Here is a 22,421-nt window from a genome sequence, read left to right on the forward strand (position 1 = left end):
GCATTCAAGACATTCACGAGATACTGCTGCCCCTGCCATCTTCTATTCTTTCTCTCTTTTCTAACATTAGCACTGTTCTAATTATCCATTTTGGTTTTGTATTGCAGACAATAAAACAGATTTTTGTAAGGGCTGAGGAGCTGAAGAGAGACCTGTTAAATGAATATTCTGAAGAACATTTCGTTTACTTGACAGAAAAGGTCAGTGTGAGGGGAAGCATGGATATAGGAGGACTGTGTGACATATACACAGTCTGATCCCAGGACTGTCTTGTGCAGTGTCTTTGAAGTGTGAGTCAATGAAAGGGCTCCCTCTGTAATCCAATCAACACACATGAACATGCACACACACACACACACACACACACAATGTCGTGGCATACTAAGAAGACTGAGACCTAACTTTATTAAAAACAGGAAAAGAGTAAGGTAGAAGAATGGATTTTCCAAAACACCAGGGATACATGCCCTAGGCTGAAATGTCAGACTTTAACGGAACTACACTTTGTTCATATCTGGGCTGAAAAGATGTTTCTTCCAAAATTTGAAGTAGTGGCCTAAATTCTTTTCCTTTCCTACAGAAGAAGAAGGAAGAAGAACTGTCCAAGAAGGCATCATTCTTGAAAGAAGAAAAGAAGACCAGAACACGAATTTCAAAATGGGCTTCCTTTCCTTTTCTAAAACGGTATGGTTCTCAAGAAAAAAAAACAAGGTGGGAGGTGGGCGCTGGAGCACCAATTTCATCAAAGGAAGCTCAGCCTTATTCAGTAACAACTGGAACTTTCAGCCCAACAGTGGTGCCTTCAGGAAAGGAAGCCTGTGATGAAGCAGCTCAAACAACATCACCAGCTGCCAAGGAGGCTTCAGAAACTGGCACCTTAGAATGGCCAGGTGAGTCATCATCGTTTTCTTACTTGGAAAAGCCTTATATAGAAGTTGATCAAATTGCATCTGGGTCCGGAAAACAGGAGTGAGACTGAAGCTCACCAGTAAGGTAAGGCAGAGGTGCTGGACAGGTGCCTCAAGTCTGGAACACTGGGCCCCACACGGAATCCTGAATCTCCTGCCATGTTCTCAGTCTTCTGCTTCCATGGATCCGCTGGCTATGCTGTGGTAAGAGAACCTCATGAGATGAGTGCTGCTTTTATCTGTCTTGACAACCTGACTGTCTTGTCAGCATGTGGAGACAGAGCAATATTTCCATATGTATCTGTCAGATGTTGTTAAAAAACTTCTGAACTTTCCCTGCAGTTCAGCAACCACATGGGTCTCCCTCATATTTAAAACATTGCAAGATTGTGGACAGATTGTGGTAGTCTGACCCTGAGATAAGATACTGTGTATGTATTTGTGCTCTCTGCATCCTCTTATTACCTGAAGGATTTATTCACAGCCTCACAGATCTATCATAAATGCTCCATATGATTGAGCATAACCACAGCTGGCTTCATCAAGGTGGATTCTATGGAATAAGTGTAGTTTGACTCAATGCATGCCAGGATGTCACAGATTGTAAGTCATTTGTGTGAGTCAAGATCTAAGGCAACGTCCAGGTGGACACAGGAAAATACAAGTCTAGACTTCAGAGCGTAAATGCCAAAAAATCTGGAGATATGAATGAAGATCCAAGGAGACCTGTCTCTGCCAGGAGAAACACAGCAGAAGTTTTGCTTTTCTCTGACAGTATAGCTCCATGAATGCTTATGGTGTTCTACTCAGTTAGGAGATGACTTTGTCTAATGAGGACTTTCACAGAGAAATTTTATATCAGCTAAGAGTCACATCCAAAAATATTGCTCCATCCACTTAAGCAGACAGTAAAGCCCATGGCCCCTTCTCCCAGACACCAGTAACCAGAGCTTGGAGTAAAACTCCCTGCCTATCATGAGGAGGGGGATGAAGAAAAGGATCTCAATGACTTTGTATTACTTTCCTACGGTGATAGACTTGAGTTCTCCTCAGGGATACCAGGCCCTGTCTCCTCATACTTTTCTCTCTTTTCCATTACAGTTGAGAAAGGCAGAGGCCTGCGCCAGGTGGTCCTCCCTCATGATTTGTGCGATAAATTTCTCACTGCAGCAGGAATGAACACCAAGAAAAAAATAGAGACATGTGGTGTTCTATGTGGAGCCCTGGTAAAGATATAAACACTTCTGATTTGAGGCTGTTGCTTTCCCCTTGACTTTACATGACTCTCAGGGAACATAACTAGGGTCTCTATCCATACACATAACCTTCCAGAAGGAACTATGGTTGACAAGGTTGGCCATCTTGTATTGGATGACTTTGTATTTGGTTGTTTTAGAGAGTCTTTTGAAATGAACAATGTGGTTCAATGCTATAGATAGAAATGTTCATTCTAGTTGGGGGCTAGTGCCAGAAATTCCAGGCACTGGCAAACTGATGCTGGAATCTTCTTACAAGTTCAAATGAGCCTCAGTGTCAGAGTTCTATATTACCTAAAGGTAAAAGAATGCAAACAGAAAGCAGAAATGCAGGTAGCCAGGCATAAGTCACGGAAACAGACAAGTTGCCTCGTTGTAACCAGAAATCAATGGCTTTTAGGTCCTGGTCTAAGTATCTACTCTGGTAAGCTTTTGAGCACTAGTTTCCTAGGCATCTCTAGACTCCTGAGCAATCCTACTGGCTGCTACTGGAAAGACCCTAAGCCCAGGAGGTGTCAAGCTGGACATCTACATTTCTACTCAACATCTGTTCCTTTTTAGCTGTATCTTAGCAAAGCACAAGAGCAGCCAAGGATTTGAAACCACAAAGGGAGAAAGAAAAATGAGATTCATGTACTGTCTGGTCTGGGGCCTATTGTGTGTATGAGAGAATGGGTCTGAGACCTCCAAGAGTTGTGACAAGTTGTTTTCTCCTGGCAGGTTGGAGAGGAATATCACATCAGCCATATCCTCATTCCTGTCCAGGAAGGAGGCCCAGATTATTGCTGTGCAAAGCATGAGGAGGACCTCTTCTTTATTCAAGAAGGACTGGGACTTATTACATTAGGATGGATACATGTAAGCAAAAGGACCTCTGGGAATGAGGGTTCCTTTTCTGTTTCTTCAAAACAGCCTACCTAAAACTTGCTGTGCACAGAGGCAATTCATTCCAGATCATCGGCTCTGAGCATATATAACCAATAGTGTGCAGGTCAAATCAAAGGAGCATTTCCTGGCACTTTTACAGCTCTTTGTATTTTATGTTTACAAGGAGTAATTGTTCAAACTTTCAACTTTATGTTAATCTGCGTGGAGAATGGTAGCTTGACAGGATATAGGAGAAAATGTATATAGACCATATACCTAAAAGGTGTAGAGATGAAACTTAAGTAAGCCAAGAGTGTCTGTTCTAATGATTGTGGTTTTTATTTATGAAGAAGTACTTCCTTTGTGTACACTGAAATGATCTTACATGCAAGATTTTGAAGTGTTTGAACATGTATAGCATACATCTTTTGACTTTCAAGAAAACACATTTACTTGCCGAGAGAGTCTCTTGGATGATTCTGTTATTTTCAAAGATTGAAGTTCACAAAACTATTGAAATTATTCTAACAACGAATATAAGCCACAAGAAGGAGTATTACTTGTGTTTTTTGTGAGATCAAAAACTTCTAGTCAGACCTTGGGAAGTGCTGATGCTCTTCATTCCAATTGTATAAATTCTTCCTGCTGTGCCAAATTCAACAATATATTATGGCCAACTGATATTGGCCTTTTGTGGCTTGGGACTCAAAGGGGAAATCACACATAAAATGAGCACCAAGTCACATGAGACAAAGTGCACAATATACTTCAGGTGAGAAATATAGGACAGTGAGGGTTGCAGAGGAAGAGCTGTCACATGTAAAGTGACATGATGACTTGGGAGGAGGAGCCCAAAAAATTTATGGGAGAGGGGATAGCATTGGAGAGAGATACACTGAGATCCTATATCAGTGAGCATTTCTGTTGGCTAGGATTTGTGGTTTGTTTTGGAAACGGATGCCTGATCTTCACATATATAACCAAAGAGAACCCTGGCATACCTTGTCTAGGATGGAGGTAAAAATGGAGAGTGATTTGGAGTATAGAGAAAACTCTGGACTATTCTGAGGAAAAGAATGATGTAACCAAAGCCATACTCCAGAAGTTAAAATTAAGGAGTTGAAGGGCTCCTTGGGAAGGGAATGTCAGGTGTGGTTTGGGAGCTTATACCATGGAATGAGGATAAGAAGGTGATAGTCTTGTTTGTGTGTGTAGGAGGGATCAGGGTAATTCAGATACCCAGGCAATAGGGGTAGAGGCTGAGGAGTCAGGCTGGGCAGGATTTCAATTGGGCTCATGGAGTTAGAAGTGCTCCTCTCATAAACATGAATAGGGTTGCAGAAGAGGACAGATCTTGACAGCAGGGTTCAGTTATACTGTTTGGAATTGAAGGCACATAGATATTCCAACTGCATCAACATTGGGAGGATGTTGTGAGAAGCCTAGAGAGGGACCTGAGCCACGTGCAGGTGGCTCATGAACCTGGTAAATAGGGAGACCTGGCTGCAAGAGAAACAATTCCCTGGCAGATTAGGTGAATGTCTAATGAGGAAAGCAGGGTATATAGGGATGAAGAAGAAACAAGGGTGAAGGAGAACAGGATATGATGTTCTCAGAAGCCGCATAACAGGGATGCAGGAAGAATGACGTCAGGATTTGACCTGCTGGAGCTCTGAGGATATTGACTTAATGCCTTCTAAGTCATGGTGGGCAGAGATTGCAATGTTCAATAATGTCATAAAATCTGGGTGTACTGTCACACTCCTGGACCCCCAGCATTCAGGACGATAAGACTTGTAGGTAGAGAATTTGGTGCCAAGTTGATTGAACTGTAATATTGTGCCTCAAAACAAGAAGTCACTTAATTAGGAATTGGTCAGTGTGGAGTCTGTCATAACGGTCATACTGAAGCAGGCATCTAGGACCTAGAATCTAGGGGAATTTGAAGTGAGAAGGCTGCTCTTAGGAAATGGGTTAGCAGATTACTGACCTGTAGGACCTGTGAGATGGTTTGGACATGGTATCTTCTTGTTTGTTGTTTTCTTCAATTTTTCTTTGATTTCACTTTAGTTGTCAAAGGCTTGATGTTTTAAATTATAGCATAGCTGTGAGTGTACATATGTAAAAAGAGTTGGGGTTGCAAATTGGTACAACAACTCTGGAAATCAGTTGGGCAGTTCCTCAGAAAACTGGGCACATCACTTCCGGAAGATTCTGCTATACCACTCCTGGGTATATACCCAGAGTATTCCCCAGCATGTAATAAGGATACATGCTCCACTATGTTCATAGCAGCCCTATTTATAATAGCCAGAAACTGGAAAGAACCCAGGTATTCCTCAGCAGAAGAATGGATGCAAAAAATGTTGCATATATTCACAACGGAGTACTATTCAGCCATTAGAAACAATGAATTCATGAAATTCTTAGGCAAATGGATGGAGCTGGATAACATCATATACTAAGTGAGGTAAGCCAGTCTCAAAAGATCAATCATGGTATTCACTCACTAAGAAGTGGATATTAACCTAGAAAACTGGAATACCAAAACCATAATCCACACATAAAATGATGTACAACCCCCTGGTTCTGGAAAGACTCAGTGTAGCAGTATAGGGCAAAACCAGAGCAGGGAAGTGGGAAGGGGAGGGTGGGAGAACAGGGGGAGGGAAGGGGGCTTATGGGACTTCTGGGGAGTGGGGGTCCAGAAAAGGGGAAATCATTTGAAATGTAAATAAAAATATATCGAATAAAAAAAGGGAAAAATAAGTTATAGCATAGTTGTGAGTGTACATACATAAATAGAGTTGTTAAATATCTCAAGGTGGATGCATCTATATGCATACACAACTTAGAGATAGAAATGAGAATCTGCTAAAAGCCTGATCCAAATTTCTCACTTCCTTCCTCTGAAATTGAATCCTCTCTTGATCTCACCATGTCTTCCTCCATTTTATATATGAACCTCCTCAATTCTAGCAGTACTTTGTGTTCATTGTGCAGAAATGTGATTACTATCTGTAAGTGTGGACTCATGAATGTATTCGTCTGATGGGTAGTTACATCTGGTGGCCCAGTGAGAATGGGAGGGAAGTAAAGGAAAGAGTCATAGTATTATCAGGCAGATGGTTCAATTTTCCTTTTCCACATGACAGATGTGGTTCTGCATGGAGAGATTTTGGAAATCACAGGAGAGAACAGATTGTTAATGATCCATGGCCTCCCTTCCTTGCTGGATCAACCATAGCTGACTGGGCTAACTTACAATTCTTGACTTCTTTTGTCTTCTCAGACCCATCCAACCCAGACAGCCTTTTTGTCAAGTGTAGATCTACACACACATTTTGCATACCAAACGATGCTCCCTGAATCCATAGCTGTGGTGTGTGCTCCCAAGTATAAACAGTAAGTATGTGAGATTCAAGTCTGGAATTTAGAATTACAAAATTGTCAATGGCTCCAAACTATTTAAAAATTGTCTATGTACAGAATGTCTTAATTGATTGCTATGAAAGCCTTCCTTTAAGGTGCATAGTCTAATGATCACCAGCCACTCTTAAAAGATAAGATGACACCACTGCTGGTTTTCTAAGACAACCTCTCAAGAAATTTACTCAAGAGGCAGAGATTGAACAAATTCCACAGAAAACACTGTATAAGAGTTTTATGTCTTTTATTTCACAATGCTGTGTTACTCTGAATTCTTCAGGAGAGGTAGTATTGGGCAAGCAATGAATCATCCTGCTTTCTTTTATAATATTTTTGTACACTTGATGTGCTACAGGAATAAGATTGCTCTGGTTTTAGAATTTTGTCCCTTCTGCCTCAGATTTATTGGTTTAAACAGACCTAACTCATTGCTACATTGTTCTTCCTACATATTTCTACTGTTGACTTCCTCTGCCCACTTAGATTATCGTGCAAGAAAGGGATCCAGAGACAGAGAGACAGAGATGCTTATATATGACAAAAGGAAGGAAAGTGAATAAATGAATGAATGAATGAATAAATAAATAAGAAAGTGTAGATGGAAGATCAGGGGGAAAGACATCAAAGAAAAAAAGAAAGGAGAAACACTAAGAAACTAGTGGATAATTAAAACTAGGACATGGATGTCAAGGTCTAGGAGGAGGACAGTGTGGACCATGATCAATTACAATAGGCAGACATAGTCCGCAGTTACTAAAATAGAAGGGAAACACTGTTCAAAGAAGAGGAGAAGAGAGATAGGAGGTTTTGAGAGAGATGAGACGGTAAAAGAGAAAGAGGGAGAGACATATAAGAAAAAAGAGACATCTAAGAAAAAGAGAAATGAGTAAAAGAAAACAAACAAAAGAAAACGGTAAAGAGAAAGGTAGAAAAGAGAGGCAGAGGAAACTAGGACTTGGAGGCAAATGTGTGCAACTGTGTCTGCCTTTTCTCATTTCAGAACTGGAATTTTCACACTGACACCTATTGGACTACAAGAAATATCTGATTGTCCACGGAGAGGGTTCCACACCCACAGACAGGACACAGCTCTCTTCTGTGTATGTATCTTTGTACAAGTAATCAAGGCCGTGTTTTCAAGCAGGACACAGTGCTGATTGGGTTCATCATTTTTTCCTTACCCTCCTGGCAGTTCATCTTCACCACCCTCTTCTTAACAATTCACAATAACCAAATATCTAGGATGCAGGTATCAGTGGATATAAGTTTTCTCATATTTGAAATCTAGTCATTGACTGTCTCTGAGATGCTAGTCCTTTCTGTCCCTCAAACCTGATATCTGGGGTAACTAATAACATCAAGATAAGATTAAGGAAGCAAAACTTGAGTGTACTTCAGGGTCAGAGTGTGAGAGCAGCATGCTTGAGGCTCTGAATTCCATCCCCAGTAACATGAGGAAAAGAACAAAGTATTAAATCCATTAGCTTATTTAATGCTTTATCAATGTCATTAACTAACTCCCAGTCAGCGATCTGAATGCAAATGGAAAACATGCAAGATATGTTAATTATGCAAATTTTGACCAGGAATTTTGTCTGGAAGAGTATGGTTCTAACTCTCTAGGGAGGTAGTTTCTTCCCCCATATAATTTTCTCTGGTCACACACTTAGTATGATCAGATCTCTGTGTGTCAGATCAGCCCCAGATAGCAAGATTCTTTCACTTTATTGCATATCAGCCAGGTCTCTTCCATTGAGTTTAGATTCAAAGGAAATGTAGCAACATAGTGAAAGGACCAGAACCTGTCCCATAAAATATATAAGAACCAGAAATTCAGTCACAGAGATGCAAAGTAATCTAAGATCCTATATCAGACTGCTAATTCCAAGAGTCAGTCTCTCTTTCTGTCTCTGTCTCTCTGTGTATGTGTGCTTTATATGTGTCATAATACATGTGTGTATATATATATATATATATATATATATCATTATACTCTTGATTATAACAAAAATTAAGACCTAATAAAATTTAAGATTTTTTTTGTAAAACATGTATATTTCTATGTTTCTTTCTGTACCATCATTGTGTAGACTAGTGAAAGCGGATACCATTTTCACTTTAAGCCTGTTATCTGTGGGTTCAGTACCTTTAGTGCTGAGAAGAGTTTGTCAGATGTCCTAGATCTGGAGTCAGGTGATTGTGCAGTGCCTGCTTCCGTATAAGATCAGTGGATTCTGTTGCACATTTTATCATCTCCCTTGTTCCCAGTTGAGTACTCTCATGGATCAAAAGCAGAGAACATTTTTCAGTCAGATGGGAGGAAGAAGATCCGAACAGATGTGTTCTAAACTGCATAGCTCTGTCTTGTAATATAACAATGTTAAGTATTGCAAAGTTGAAAGAGATTGCATGATTATAAAAAAAATGCCTAGAAATCTAATCCCAAGGTTCCAAGTTGCAACAACACTTTCTATTTCTGGCCAATGTAAAGCATACTGACAAAGCCAGCAGCAGGACAGCTATAGCAGGTGAATCATGAGTTTAAAGCTATCTGACACTATGTCGCCAAACTGAGACATACTGATTACTCCTCATGTTTTTGTATGCCATATTTAAGCATCCCTCAAAGACTATTAGATAACTTTTATCATCTGATTTATACAATGACTCCAATAATACACTAGACTTACTGATCCTTTTAATAAGGCAATATTTTGCAAGTGACTCTGAAAAATATGTGCCAAGATATATGGTGACACACTGACTCTGATCATGAGGAGAACTAGGGAGGAGTACTGGGTCCCAGCCCCTTTCCCATAGCTGCCACCAACAAGATAATCTCACGTCTAAGATGACAATTATTGCTCTACAGTTAGCTTTTTACATTAGAGGATTGGGACAGGGCTATGCAGTGAGATTGCTTGTGTTTTAAACTTTAGGCTCTCTATTCAGTTCCCAGCATTTCCACTTCTGGAATCTGCTAAGTGCTGCTTTCCTATAATACAGTACTTGAGAGCAGGTGTCAGGAGTTTAACACCAAGATTGGTCTGTGCTCTCTAGGATATATAGTGTAGACTAGATCACATGAGACTTTCCTTTGCTATAATATAAAAAGTATAAGTTGTTTCAAAATTGGAGCTTACCACGACTTATCCACGTTTCCTTTTCTCCAATTGCAGGACTGCAGTCATGTCACCACCCGGAACATCATGGTGACTGTCACAGATTTGAGATGAGTCAAATCCCAAACACCTTCAGTTGTGAGTGTGTGTGTGTGTGTGTGTGTGTGTGTGTGTGTTTCTGTATATGTGTTTATTGTTTTGCTTCTAGAGGACATATGCTAGAGGTTCTCTCGAGTTCAGGAGCACTTGAAGGCATCAGGTATTTTCTACTACTATGTTAGATTCCATGATCAAACTCTGCTTGTCAGGCATGGTGCTAAGGTCCTTGTCCCTGGAAGCCAAGGGACATGTAACATTTAAAAACAAAAACAAAAACAAAAAACATAAAACCTGCTGTGTTCAATCAGGTGTGTTGCATGTCTTCCCTGTGGTGTCCCATGGATGCTGGAAAAATTCTTCTCTCTATACCCCTAAAGAAAAATGACTCCTCATACCCAAAACACTTGATATTATTAGCTGTTCTTATAAAGCTGGACTAGGAGCTTCTTTAATATGTATGATAGCATGCTGTAAGGGCTTCACTTTTTAAAGGTATAGTGCAAGTAAACACAGTTGCTGGGTTTTTATGAGTGCAATGGCTTATCCTGTCCAGAACAGACGTTTTCAAAGCGCTTCTCCTATTTTCCACCTTTTATACTGTTTCTAGGTCATGTTATACCATGGTCTCTGAGTAGTTAGGTCTGGTGTGTATTTGTGTGATTTAAATGTCTCATTTGGGGTCAAACACTTAACATTTGCTCTCAGCAACTCGAGGTAATTAAGGAAATAGGTATACGTCTAAATAATAATATTAATAATAATAGTAGTAGTAATAATAGTAATGATAAGGATAATTAGAGTAGTACAAATACAAGTAATAATAATAAAAAACCAATGAGAGTAAATTAGTCTATACCTTAACACATCACCCTGCAAAAGTTGTTTCTCTGACCTTTGGGAAAAGTAGCACTAATCTATGAACATGGACACATTGAGGAAGCAGTTTGAAAGTATGTCCAAAAAGACAGCAGTATGTCTTTTCATGATCTGTTATGTACCAGAGTGTGGGTTTAGGACCAGGTTAAAGATCTAGGTATGGATTTCATCTTGTCTAATGGCCAAAATTTTAACCAGACCGTTTTGGTTACTGTTATAGCAAGACTGCCATGATTGAATCTGTAGGCATATCCTACCAAGCACGTTAGAATAATAGCAGATAAAATTCCACTAGTAGTCAGAACATGACTTCTCTCCCATGTATAGCACCACACTTCACAGAGAATGCAAGGCAGCAGTCAGATGTCTGCCAGACTCAGTTCATTTCTCTATGGACCAAAACTGAACTGTGGTTTCTTCAACAGTAGGTTCTTACCATCTACTTCTGGTATGTAACCAAGAGAAATAGTACTAGCTTATATTGTTTATGTAGCTTCAGGCTTCACTGAATAAAAGTACAAGGTGACTTTCTCACTCCTGGGACTGAATTTTTTGAACACAATCATCAGTTGCTGAAACAAGCTGCAAGTGTTCACTGCAGAGGGTCCTCCCTTTAACTTAAGATTCATGGTCTCCAGCTTGGATATTGAAGCCTGTGGACAGGGTGATTCCTATTGGATCCTTAAGAGCAGCCAGGGTCTCACTAACCATTGCTATCTGAGAATACTGAACTCTCAATTATTTCCACAAGTCCGCACTCAGCAAATGCATCATATAAGGATGCCACACTGATAACTGTTACATCACTACAGCACGAGGTTGTCTTACCACTGGTCCCTTTGCATGTCTGTGCCTAGATGAGGACAAAAAGTGAATCTCTAAGTGTCCTTTTTGCAATACTTACATTCCATTCCACATCTGTCCCAGACACACACTTTTTCTTCACTTCTCCTATTAGATCCTTCCCTATTATTCTCACCTCTCCTTGCTTGTTGGTCTAAGTGAAGACACAGTTTAGGTTTTTCCATATCACAGCTGGCCCTGTACACATAGACACAACCCAATCCCCAGACCGACTTGCTGCTAGCCAGTGCAGAGTTGTAAGTGAGGTGGTACTAGAAGTACAGGACTAGGCTGAGGGGCCAGGTCATCACTTGTAAATGTTCCTAGATCAAAACATGAGGAGGACACAAAGCATTCTGATCTCCAATGCTCTACAGAGTACAAATTAATTTATGGACAGTGCATGAGGATCCAGACATGGCTCATTCCAAAAAAACTCATTCAATATGGATCCTATTTGATCTCATCTCCCATATGTTTGCTCATAAGTTCTCTACTCAATTCCTAATTTTCTTGGGTAACCTTGGCTCTAGTAATGAATTCATATACCTACATATAGACCAAAAGTTCACATGCACAAAGTCTTCTGAGAAACAAAATAAATAGAAATCCTTAAACGTAGAACTCTATAAGCATTTACCTGCTCAAGAGCCTGCCTGGATTTCCTCAGTCTTGATGCATGTACCTGGATGTCGGGTGGGGGATCAGGCAGAGAACCCATGGGGAAGTAGAGAGTGTGGAGTTCTAGGGGAAGCTTAAAGTCCCTGAAAAACCCAAGACAGCAAGAGAAGGAGAACATGGAGCATTTTAACCAGTTGGGTAAGGACTTCCTACTCATCCATTAGCTCTCCTTAATTTGAACCAGAGAAAGAATAATAGTATTTATGTTGTAGACTCTGAATGTGTTTTCTGGGGAGACCTTGTGGCTACAAGTTGAAGACCTGTTGGAGATATTGGAAGATAGGAAATCTTGCCAATTTTCCTATTGTTTAATCAGGTAAGTCACCCAGAAGACATCTCAAGTCCTGCTTCTTGGGATAGAGACAGAAATATACCAAGATATCTAGGTAGTTTGGTTTACATAGTTAGACCTGACCGAAAGTAAAGGCAATTCTAGAGAGGAGAGGAGGAATGTGTTGATAATTTGGTGATTCTCCATCAACAAGCAAAGAACCTCTCAGGTGATTTCATTAACACACTTAAAGAGCAGTTTATCCTCCTTGCTGCTGACATTTTCCTGTTAGCATAGTAAGAGGCATTTGTAGTCTATGAGATGTCAGGTACAGTGACATTTCTGAATGACAATCATGCATTTTTTGAGGTAGAATTTCCATATAAGGCAGGCTAGCCATATGATTTTCTTGCCTCAGCTTCAGTGAGGTTTGAGTGACAGTGATGTTGATGTTCTATTTAGACCTGAGTTACTAATATAGCATGCTCAAGTTCTGGAGAACCAAACCTCACAAATCATCAATATAGGAACCAGAGGCTAAAAGATACTTCACAGTTAGGCAAAGGGACAGGTGACCATAAAGAAATACTCATTGCTCACAAGCTGTGTTGCCATGTCTCTTAGACAACTTACCTTTAATTGGTCAAGAGAGATTCCGAGGGAGCAGAGGGATGAAGTTCTCCACAGACTGACTGGAGCCAACTGAGGAGACAGAGATTCTAAGCTGAATGAAGTAAGTGGCATGCCTGTTGCTTTCTGTTGAATGCCTCCCCCCTCTCTGCCTTGTGAGAGCACTATGCATCTACCTCCATCTGTGACACTGCTATCTTGATAGATGTAAAAGGCTGAAAGATTGGCCACCACACTGGTCATACAGTTTGCATTCCAGGACCATTAGCTATTTTATCCAGAGATATCTGAAAGAGAACATGATTAAACAGTGGTTGATGGAAGTCCAGGAAAAGGAGGAAGCAGTGGATGCCACAGTTATCATGAACTAACATACAAGTCTGGTTTCATGGTGACTCAGGGCAGTTTCTCAAGTGTACAGTAGAGTAAATGGCTATACAATTGTAAACAACCATTCTGCAGTATGTGTGTCTACATGTGCCTCTCTGTCATGGAAGGTTTCTCCAATTGTGTGTGATACATGAGTATGTACAGAGATGAGGGTCTCCATGAGTGAGAGATTATGCTTGTAGATGTGAGCATTCATACATGTGTACTTAGTTCTGTGTGGGCCTTCTCTGCCTCTATGCATACAGCACAAGCAATAAATCAAAGACTTTGTTCTCAGGGTCTCTATTGCTGCCCTGAGAGCCTGTTACCAAGGCTCAAAGGGTATGTGAGCAAGAGAGAAATGTGAGAAGGCTGGGCTACACTTGTTAGGCAGGAAGGTCAATTGTGTTTGGAAGAGGGATGGAAGCTTCTCTGGATTCCTCTGTGTAGGAAACCATGAGATTGTCCATCAGTTTAATTATCCATACACCCAAGAAGCTGCATCACATACTGTTTTGCAGGTGTGTATTGTTGTGAGCATAGGTGAAAACAGGGCTTTTCACAGAGCAGCTTACAGCATAAATAAAACATAGATTTCTGTATAGGTCAAAGCTGTAGGCATTTTGATGGGAGAGCTCATTTCAACTTACTTCAAGTTGTACAACAATCTACCTACCCATTTGGTTCTCACTGTTTACAGCTCTGTTCCCTATCTTCTGCTTCCATCAGTATTTTTTCATACTCCTGCATCTGCTTTTGTCCCCTCTGTCTGTCTCTTGCCCTGGTCAATCCCAGTAGTTTTGACCTTTCTATTGGCTGTCAGATATTTATAATTAGCAATTAGCAGTAAGACAGTGCCAAAATATCTCTTGGATTGCCATCAGGCAATGACATTCATGTTTTGAGCAAAGTCAGCAAACTTTAAATCAGCAAAATTTAAAATCTAAAGCACATTGATGGTTCAGAAACGACAGTATCAAACTCCTGCCATCACTTAGCTCTTTATCAGTACAGATTTAACAATTGAAAATGCAGAGATGCACCTTCATATACAGTAAGGAATGTCACCTGAACAATGGATGGATATGTGCACACAGCATGCAAATGTGAAGGTCACAAGACAATTTCAGATGTTGCTTTATGGTACCTTCTACTTTCACGGTTGTGAGCCAGCTTATGAAGTACTAAAAACTACAGTCGGATCTTCTGAAAGAGTAGTGCATGCTCTTAATCACTAAAGCATCTATCTAACCCTCACCTAAGATACTTCACATTTGTTTGTTTGTGTGTTCGATATTGATCATAAAGGGATAAATGGTTGGAGGTCAGCAGATAATTTCAGGAAGGTGGTTTCTTTTAGATCTGTATATTGAATTTAAGAATGAAACTTAGGTTACCACACAGAAAAACTCAACAAAGTAAGATTTGGCAAACCAACAGAAGAAAAGAGCTCAAGAAACTGAGACATATTTTTACACATTCAGGAGTCCTATAAAATACTAAACTGAAAGATAGGTTTTGGGAAGACTTTGCACACACCAATACACCCAATGTCTGCTGCCTCACCGTCTATGTGTACAAATAAGTTTTGATCAGTTGACTTAGAAGGCTTTGTTCTCCTTGTGTCTAGTCTATCCTATGGTATGTATATTATTTATTCTTATTTTTCTACTTCAGGATTCCTTGAGCTCTGAGGAGGGGTATTTAATGGAGAAATCTCATATGGAGTTGGGTGCTGCTCTTTCTCTCTTTCTGTCTCTCTGTCTCTGGCTCTTTCTATCTCTGTCTCTCTCTCTTTCTGCCTCTATCTCTTTTCTTTGTGTGTGTGTGTGTCTGTCTGTCGGACATTCTGTATCTCAGTCCCTCTGCATGCATAATGTCTGATTGTCTATCTTTGCATTTTTTCCCATCAGATGCATGAGAAACCGGGGAAGATCCTTGAGGACATGGGCACAGGGGGAAAGTTCCTGAACATAATATATATTCAATTAATGACTTCACTGTACCTTTTAAAATGGTAAAAAATGTAAAATGTAAAGATATAAATAATGATGCATTTGGAGCTTCTAATATGTGTATATTTACTTTCTTTAAAGAATTGGACACTGAAGGCCTCCGTTCTCTCATTCAGCTAGGGAAAGAAATGCCAATGCTGCCATTACCCTTAGCAAGGCTGGATTTTTATAAACAGATTGATTTTTAGAGCGGCTGTTCAGAACAGCCTGATTCTGGAATGCATGTAGTTGCAGGCTGATTTTGAGTGCAAGGGTAATACTATAAGTAGTGACAAACACTTCTGATTCCAGAAATGTCAACAGGCAATGAAAACTTCATACTTGTCTGATTAGAAATGCAGTTGGCCCACACTACTGTCTAATATTTTGTGAATGGATATTGAGAATGGTATTTCATATTGGGATCACAGATAACTTCTGGTTCAAAGTTCAAAGTACTATAATTGTGGGAGAATAGGAGCCTTTCCAAGACTCCTTGTTAGAACATAGGGTAACAAATGGATAAAGACAGCGAATCTAAAATAAGAACTGTGGGAGAGTCACAGGACATAAGATGAGTAGAGCATCTGGGAAAGGATCCTTCCACTCACCATCTGCACCCTAGAGCTGGGTGGTTTCATTGCCCTCTGAGCACAGCCTGCCAGGAGAGAGCTGGGATTCCAGCAGTGATGTCACTTCTGGGTCACTTTCCCTCCAATAACAGTCCAGAGAGGGACAAGGAGCTCGTTTCATGGTTGTAGAAAGACAGCAAGAAGCTGCCATGCATAAGTGAAATCGTGAACTCAACACTTCCAGTGACTCCATCATGGAACTGTAAACCTTCAAAATGTAAGAAAAGCATTTATGTTACAAACCCTATTTAAGTAATGACAATTTATTATATTAATGACATCCACTTTGTCTGAAACCGATGTAGCTGCCCTAGTTCATTTTTGTGTCTTTCACTGTCAACTTGGTACATCCTTCCAGAACCCTTTAGCCTATGTTTCTTTTAGACAATGTATTATGAGAACTTTCTTTTTCATAGATCAGGAAAGCTTTATGTTTTTAAAGAATAATGTGACCACATTTAATATTCCTTGTAATGTAGTTTTAATAAGTACCATTATTTTTATTTCTTACATATTTACCTTGTTCTGTTTTGCATTTGTTTACATTATATTTTGTTTTACTTTTCTTATTTGTGCTGTTAATAGACCAAATTTTATATAATTTAATCATGTATCCTCAATTAAAATATTAAGTATATTCTAAAAAAACAATAAATACAGACCTATCAGAATTACACCAGACTTCTTACCAGACACAATGAAAGCTAGAAGGTCCAGGACAGATCTCATTCAGACCCTAAGAGAACACAAATAAAGCCTAGACTACTCTATCCAGCAAAATTCTCAATTACCGTAATGAAGAAATCAAGATATTCCATGACAAAACCAAATTTATACAATATTTTTCCACAAATCCAGCCCTTCAAAGAATAATACATAGAAAACTCCAACAGAATGATGGAAACTACACTAGAAAAAGCAATAATGTAATCTTCCATTAACAGACCAATAAGACGGTAGCCACATAAACATAACTCCACTTTTAACAACAACAATACCAGGAAGCAGCAATCAAAGACTAGAAACAAAGTGTTGAGCAGAGAGGGAAGGAATGACCTTACAGAGATTGCCCCCAAATAGGAATCCATTCCATATACAGTTACCAAACACAGACACTATTGTGCATGACAACAGTGCTAGCTGACAGGAGCCTGATATAGCAGTCTCGTGAGAGGCCTTGCCAGTACCTTACAAATACAGTGGGGGATTCTCTCAACCAACCATTGAACTGAGCAAAGGGTGCCCAATGGAGGAGCTAGAGAAAGGTCCCAAGGAGCTGTAGGGGTTTGCATCCCCATAGGAGGAACAATGATATTAACTGACAAGTACCCTCAGAGCTTTCAGCTATGTAACAACCAACCAAAGAGTACACAAGGAGAGGATGGTCTGGTTGGATATCAATGAGAGGAGAGGCACTTGGACCTGTAATGGATCATTGCCCCAGTGTAGGTGATGTAGCAAGAGTAATGTGAGTGGGTGGGTTAGTGAGCAGGGTGAGGGGGTAGAGAATAGGGCGTTTGGGGAGGTGAAATGTGGAAAGGAGATAACATTTGAAATGTAAATAAAGAAAACACCTAATTAAAAAGGAAATGTGAAAGAGAAACAACCAGTTATGATTGTACATGCATTTAAAATGAAGATGCAACAGTGGTTGAAGTTGAGGAAAGGGAGTGTGTGCTGACTGGTAGCTTATGGGAAAGGCGTTAAGGATCATATTGTTTTCCCTTCCATAATTTCATGGTGTCTATCTGCAATGGAATGGCCATCCTCTAAGACTTTAAGATCTTTCTATGGACATGGAGCTTCAATATGCAATAATTTTTTAACCACTTTCCTTGGAGTTTATATCATTAGCTTTGCAACATGATCTCACTATTGTGTCAAGACAGTCTCAGACCTGGGTTGATCTCCCTCCTCCTGCCTTACAAGAGGCAGGGCTAAAATCATGTTCCGGCATACAGGATTTCTTTTCATTATCTTCTTTTTCATATTTGATTAGGAATTTTTATTTCTAACAAACTTCAAAGTTTTATAAAATTGAAATTATTTTTATTTAAGTAGCTCAAATTTATATGGATAAGAGTAATGCCTTCTCAAAAATAGCAAACATTGATTATATGACTAATCAGTTAATCTAGCCAGTGTCATAATGGGAAGAACAATTATGAGATGACGTCGTTTCCCTATAACTTGGACAGCAAACATACTTATTAATATAGCAGGCTATATGATTGCTAAATATATGTAGCTTCTTTTCTTATGATATTGGAAACATCTAGAGTAGAGTTCTATACAGGTATGCCTAAGGCCTTAGTAATAAGATGTAAGGGTGGAATTTCAGCCTCTTCGAAGTAGTTAATTGTGGCTAAATATAATTTCAGAATTGTCACTGACTAGTAACTCTTCGATATCTTCTACAATGGTAAATATCAACTATCAACTTGAGTGAATTTAAAATTACCATAGAAACATATCTTTAGGTATATCATTCAGTATGTTTTCAGGAAAGCTTATCTGGGGAGAGAAAACACACCCTGAATGTGGGTCCATGCTCTCAGGGGCTGTGATCCTTGACAGATTAAAAAGGAAAAAATAAGCTGAGCACTGCCCTTCATCCCTCTCTGATTCATGAGTAGATGTAACGTGGCTAGCTGACCCATACCTCCTAAACCAAGATGGGCTGTGTCAGTTCAAACTCTAAGCAAAATGAAACTCTCCTGCTGTGGTCTAAGCCACAGTTAGTGACAGACTCCTAGGCACTGGCACAGTATGGCAAGTGATATGGATTCTTGTCATAATGAACTAAACTGTACAGTGTGGAAACAGATGACAGAATGTTGAGTACTGATTATGTAGTCCCTTCCAGCACTGTACTGCAGCCTTGTGTATCTGACAGCATATGGCAAAAATGATGATTTTAGGTTATGAAAGACACTGTACCTCAGTTTACCCTCATGGTAGGAAAGGAAACATGTAGTTGAAAAGAATATGGGAATATGTCTGCCTGGGATGGTAGGGAAGAACTCTGCTGCAAGCCTCTAAGAATCAAGGCCTCCCAAGAAGCCCTGTAGTAAGCTTAGACTCTACAGCTATAATCAAGCCTCAATATGAAGGCAGTCATGCAAACAAACTGCCATCACTTCCATCTTCTCCTCAATATCTCTATGCCTCAGAACACCTGACCTGCTCCTGGATGTCTAAACTGTGGACAAAAATCAACATTTATTGTTTAAATGTTCTAAGTGTCCCAGTAAGTTAATCCACTGCTTTTTTAACAGGATCACCGCATGGGCATGATAGGACATACCTTTAATTCCAACACTTAGGCAGCTATGCCAAGAAGATCTGGAATTCAAGATGACTTGAAAATCATATCTTCAAACTCTAAGAGCAAAAAGGGAAAGATAATTAATTTCATTTATAGGGGAACACATATTACATTGCATAATAAACATTATATTTAAAATAACAACATGTGAAAGAAACTGTATTTATCTCCATAACAATCTTGACATCATTTCCATGTCATATAGAAAATGATCGATGTTTATAGAAAGTTGTAAGTGTGATGCAAGTAATATAGGTTTCTAATGTTGTCATAAATAGAACAGACATAAGTTACAGTAAAAAAAAAACAACCTGTAAGCTCATTAATCTCATCATGCCAAATCAAATAGAATATTTTTTCTGTAGGAAAATGTATGCTAAAATATGGGACAGTATATTGTTTATACAATGGTATGCTATAGAGAAATAGTATGCAATATAAATCTTAAACAAATACATTTCACTCATTTACTTTAATTGAATTATTTTCAAAGAGAATACTCGAAGAATCCGAGGAAAAGATATGTGGATCTAAGAAAAAAAACTTACAAGCACACATGAGAAGAAATAGCTGAATACATTATTTGAAGGTTGTCTATTGTTTTCCTTTTAGGACTTTGTAATCTCGAGATTCAATACAGAACTTTAAGAAAATGACTGAATTCAAAATAATGAATATTGTTCCTGAATATTGTTGTAAAACATACCAAGTACATATTGATGGGAATCACTACTACAAAACTGTGTGGAGATGAATGTGAAGGGTGCACTGTGATGGAAAGTGACTAAGAAGACAGCATAATTACTCTTTCTTGTAAATAATGTACTGCAGATGAACAGAGTTTTAGGCATATAAGCTGGCCTGTAATTCTCTCTCAGAGGCACAGACAGAAACTTAGGAGCAAGCAGCTAGCTGATCTGGACGATGCAGCAAGCTTAATTTATAAGACAGAGAGTCAAGGAAGAGAGTCTTGTCAACCTCAGCTTCCCTAAACATTAGCAAGTGTACACATGTGTAGTGAGTGCCAACACATGTGCAGTGCATATGAGCATCCACACTATAAACTCATGTATATCCAAAACTTGTTAACTCAAGTAAAGCTAAGTAAACGTAACATCAGAAATCAGATTACCTCACTACTATAACAGGCTCTTTAATAACAAAGAAAGAATTATGGACAACTTTGTGTTACTGCTGTTCATTACCATATATGCAGAGTTACTGTGGTAGTTTACAATCCTGTTTTCTGTATGGTTTCAGAAATCCAATGCCTATTACATTCTACCTGAACAAAATGGTGTATTTGTGGTATAAGGGGCACGTTTGCTGTGCTACAAATTCACAGACATTCAAACTTCCTTACACACAACCTTACTTATTACCTTAGAATCTGCCCTGTCACAGGTGTAGTTCCTCTTTGCTACAGGGCAAAGCTTCCTGGATCAGTGCCTCAGCCTCTGGCCTTTTTACATTTTACAGAGCTCTGGAAAATAGCTCAAAGAAAGAACAGAAGGCTCAGGTCAGTGTAGGGTTGTTCAATCTCAAAGGCTTCTTACTAATACATTTATTTTCATTGTTAAGGAATCTTATTCTTTTCATTTGTGAGGCCCTATTACAGTATCTGAGAATGTGTTCTCACAAATCCCCAGCACGAAGCAATCATTATGAGCACAATTTCTCACCTCAGCCTTGAGACTGGATATTATTGTCCCTGAAATTTTAGGAACTGCAAGTGTAAAGAACATGTGTTTGGGGGTCATGATTTCATTATGCGAGATGAATATAATATATGTAATGTCACCCTGTTTGACTCTGTTAGACAAAATATAAACCAGCATAATCCCAGACCCCAATCATGTGCAGATTATTTTAATTTCTGAGATAAAATTCTACTCACTCTATCACTCTTGGTGTCTTCATCTCTCTTCTCTCTCTTTTCCTAGTTTTGAACACAGGCCTGAACTAGACGAGTCAGCACAACTTTGCATCTATGGTGTTCTAATTTTTTTCAGTTCTGCTGTGACACACATTTTTAAATAATGAGAAGCATTTTGCTCTGATTAAATGAAATACACAGAATTCGTAGTACAACTCAGTTGGTAAATTACTGGGTTAACAGACACAAAGTTTTGATATTTGTCCTCAGCACTGCATAAAACTTGCTGGTGCTGAATCTTTGCAATCTCAGTATTCAGATCCAGTGAAAAGTAGAGCAGAAATCCTGTATCATCTTATATAACTTATTATGTCACCCTGTGCTACAGGGTTTCCTGCCCAAAAAAGCAAATGAACATATGGCAAGTCAAATATTAATGTTTATAAACAAATTATCCTGCCCATGAAGGCAAGTGAATTTGCTTCTTTTGAAGGATAAAAACCTCCATGACAGTTGTCTAGACAGGTAAACTGCAGTGATAGGAAAGGAAATAAAATGTGCACTTGCTGAAACTCTGCAGACTACCATTTTGTTCTTTTTTTCTTTTTTTGGAACTATCTTTTATGGGGGATGGTTCATCAATCTTCCTTGGCGACTGCCTTCCTCATGGCTGCCAGGACATTGCCAGCTCCTCCCGCTTTCTCGTGGCCCAGATGTGCGCGCCCACCCTCTTCTTGATGAACTAGAGTGAGCAGGTGTCTGTGGACACTGAGCGACTCCAGGGCGCGCTGCTCTTGGGGAGCAAAGCCCTGCACCTCCTGGATCGCATCCCTCACGAACTTGTTGCGCTTGGTGAGGCGCCCCAAGGCCGGCTGTGTCTTGGTTCCCTGATGTTCTTCTTCACCTTGTGGCTTTGTTGAGGCCACGGCCATGGGGTAGCGCAGGGCCATGGCTGCTGCTCGCCTACCACAGCCAGGACAGGAAGCCCAGTTTGTTATTTCAAGCTTATTCTCTAACCTACTTTCCTGGAAGTTGCTAGTTCCTTCTACTCGATTATCCAGGCTCCATCCGTTTACCTTTATCATATATTGTGCACTTCATAGTTTGTGGAGGACTAGGTTTATTTCATTATTTTCTATAAATAATATAGCATAGACAACAATAGAAAAATAAACAGGTTTTCTATTTATTAGTCTATTGCAAATAGACATTATACTTCTTTGTCTCTAATCTTGATACA

At 39.5% G+C, this 22,421-nt stretch overlaps 2 protein-coding genes and 1 pseudogene across 4 annotated transcripts in view; 2 read left to right on the forward strand and 1 right to left on the reverse strand.

The window, feature by feature from the left end:
* Window positions 1–9,696, forward strand: part of LOC127685071 (STAM-binding protein-like) — a 78,757-nt gene extending 69,061 nt beyond the window's left edge. Inside the window, exons 2-6 of the mRNA XM_052181853.1 lie at window positions 2,010–2,134; window positions 2,885–3,022; window positions 6,324–6,436; window positions 7,461–7,560; window positions 9,640–9,696. Of these exons, the coding sequence (XP_052037813.1) occupies window positions 2,010–2,134; window positions 2,885–3,022; window positions 6,324–6,436; window positions 7,461–7,560; window positions 9,640–9,696 (533 nt within the window). The remainder of the gene's footprint in view (window positions 1–2,009; window positions 2,135–2,884; window positions 3,023–6,323; window positions 6,437–7,460; window positions 7,561–9,639) is intronic.
* LOC127676075 (zinc finger protein basonuclin-2-like) overlaps window positions 1–22,421 on the forward strand; it is a 577,904-nt gene that overhangs the window by 324,247 nt on the left and 231,236 nt on the right. The gene's annotated exons all lie outside the window — the stretch shown is intronic.
* Window positions 21,820–22,131, reverse strand: LOC127676258 (60S ribosomal protein L36-like; annotated as a pseudogene).

Source organism: Apodemus sylvaticus, chromosome 1 (genome assembly GCF_947179515.1).
Source record: "Apodemus sylvaticus chromosome 1, mApoSyl1.1, whole genome shotgun sequence".
In the NCBI taxonomy this organism is placed as follows: domain Eukaryota; kingdom Metazoa; phylum Chordata; class Mammalia; order Rodentia; family Muridae; genus Apodemus; species Apodemus sylvaticus.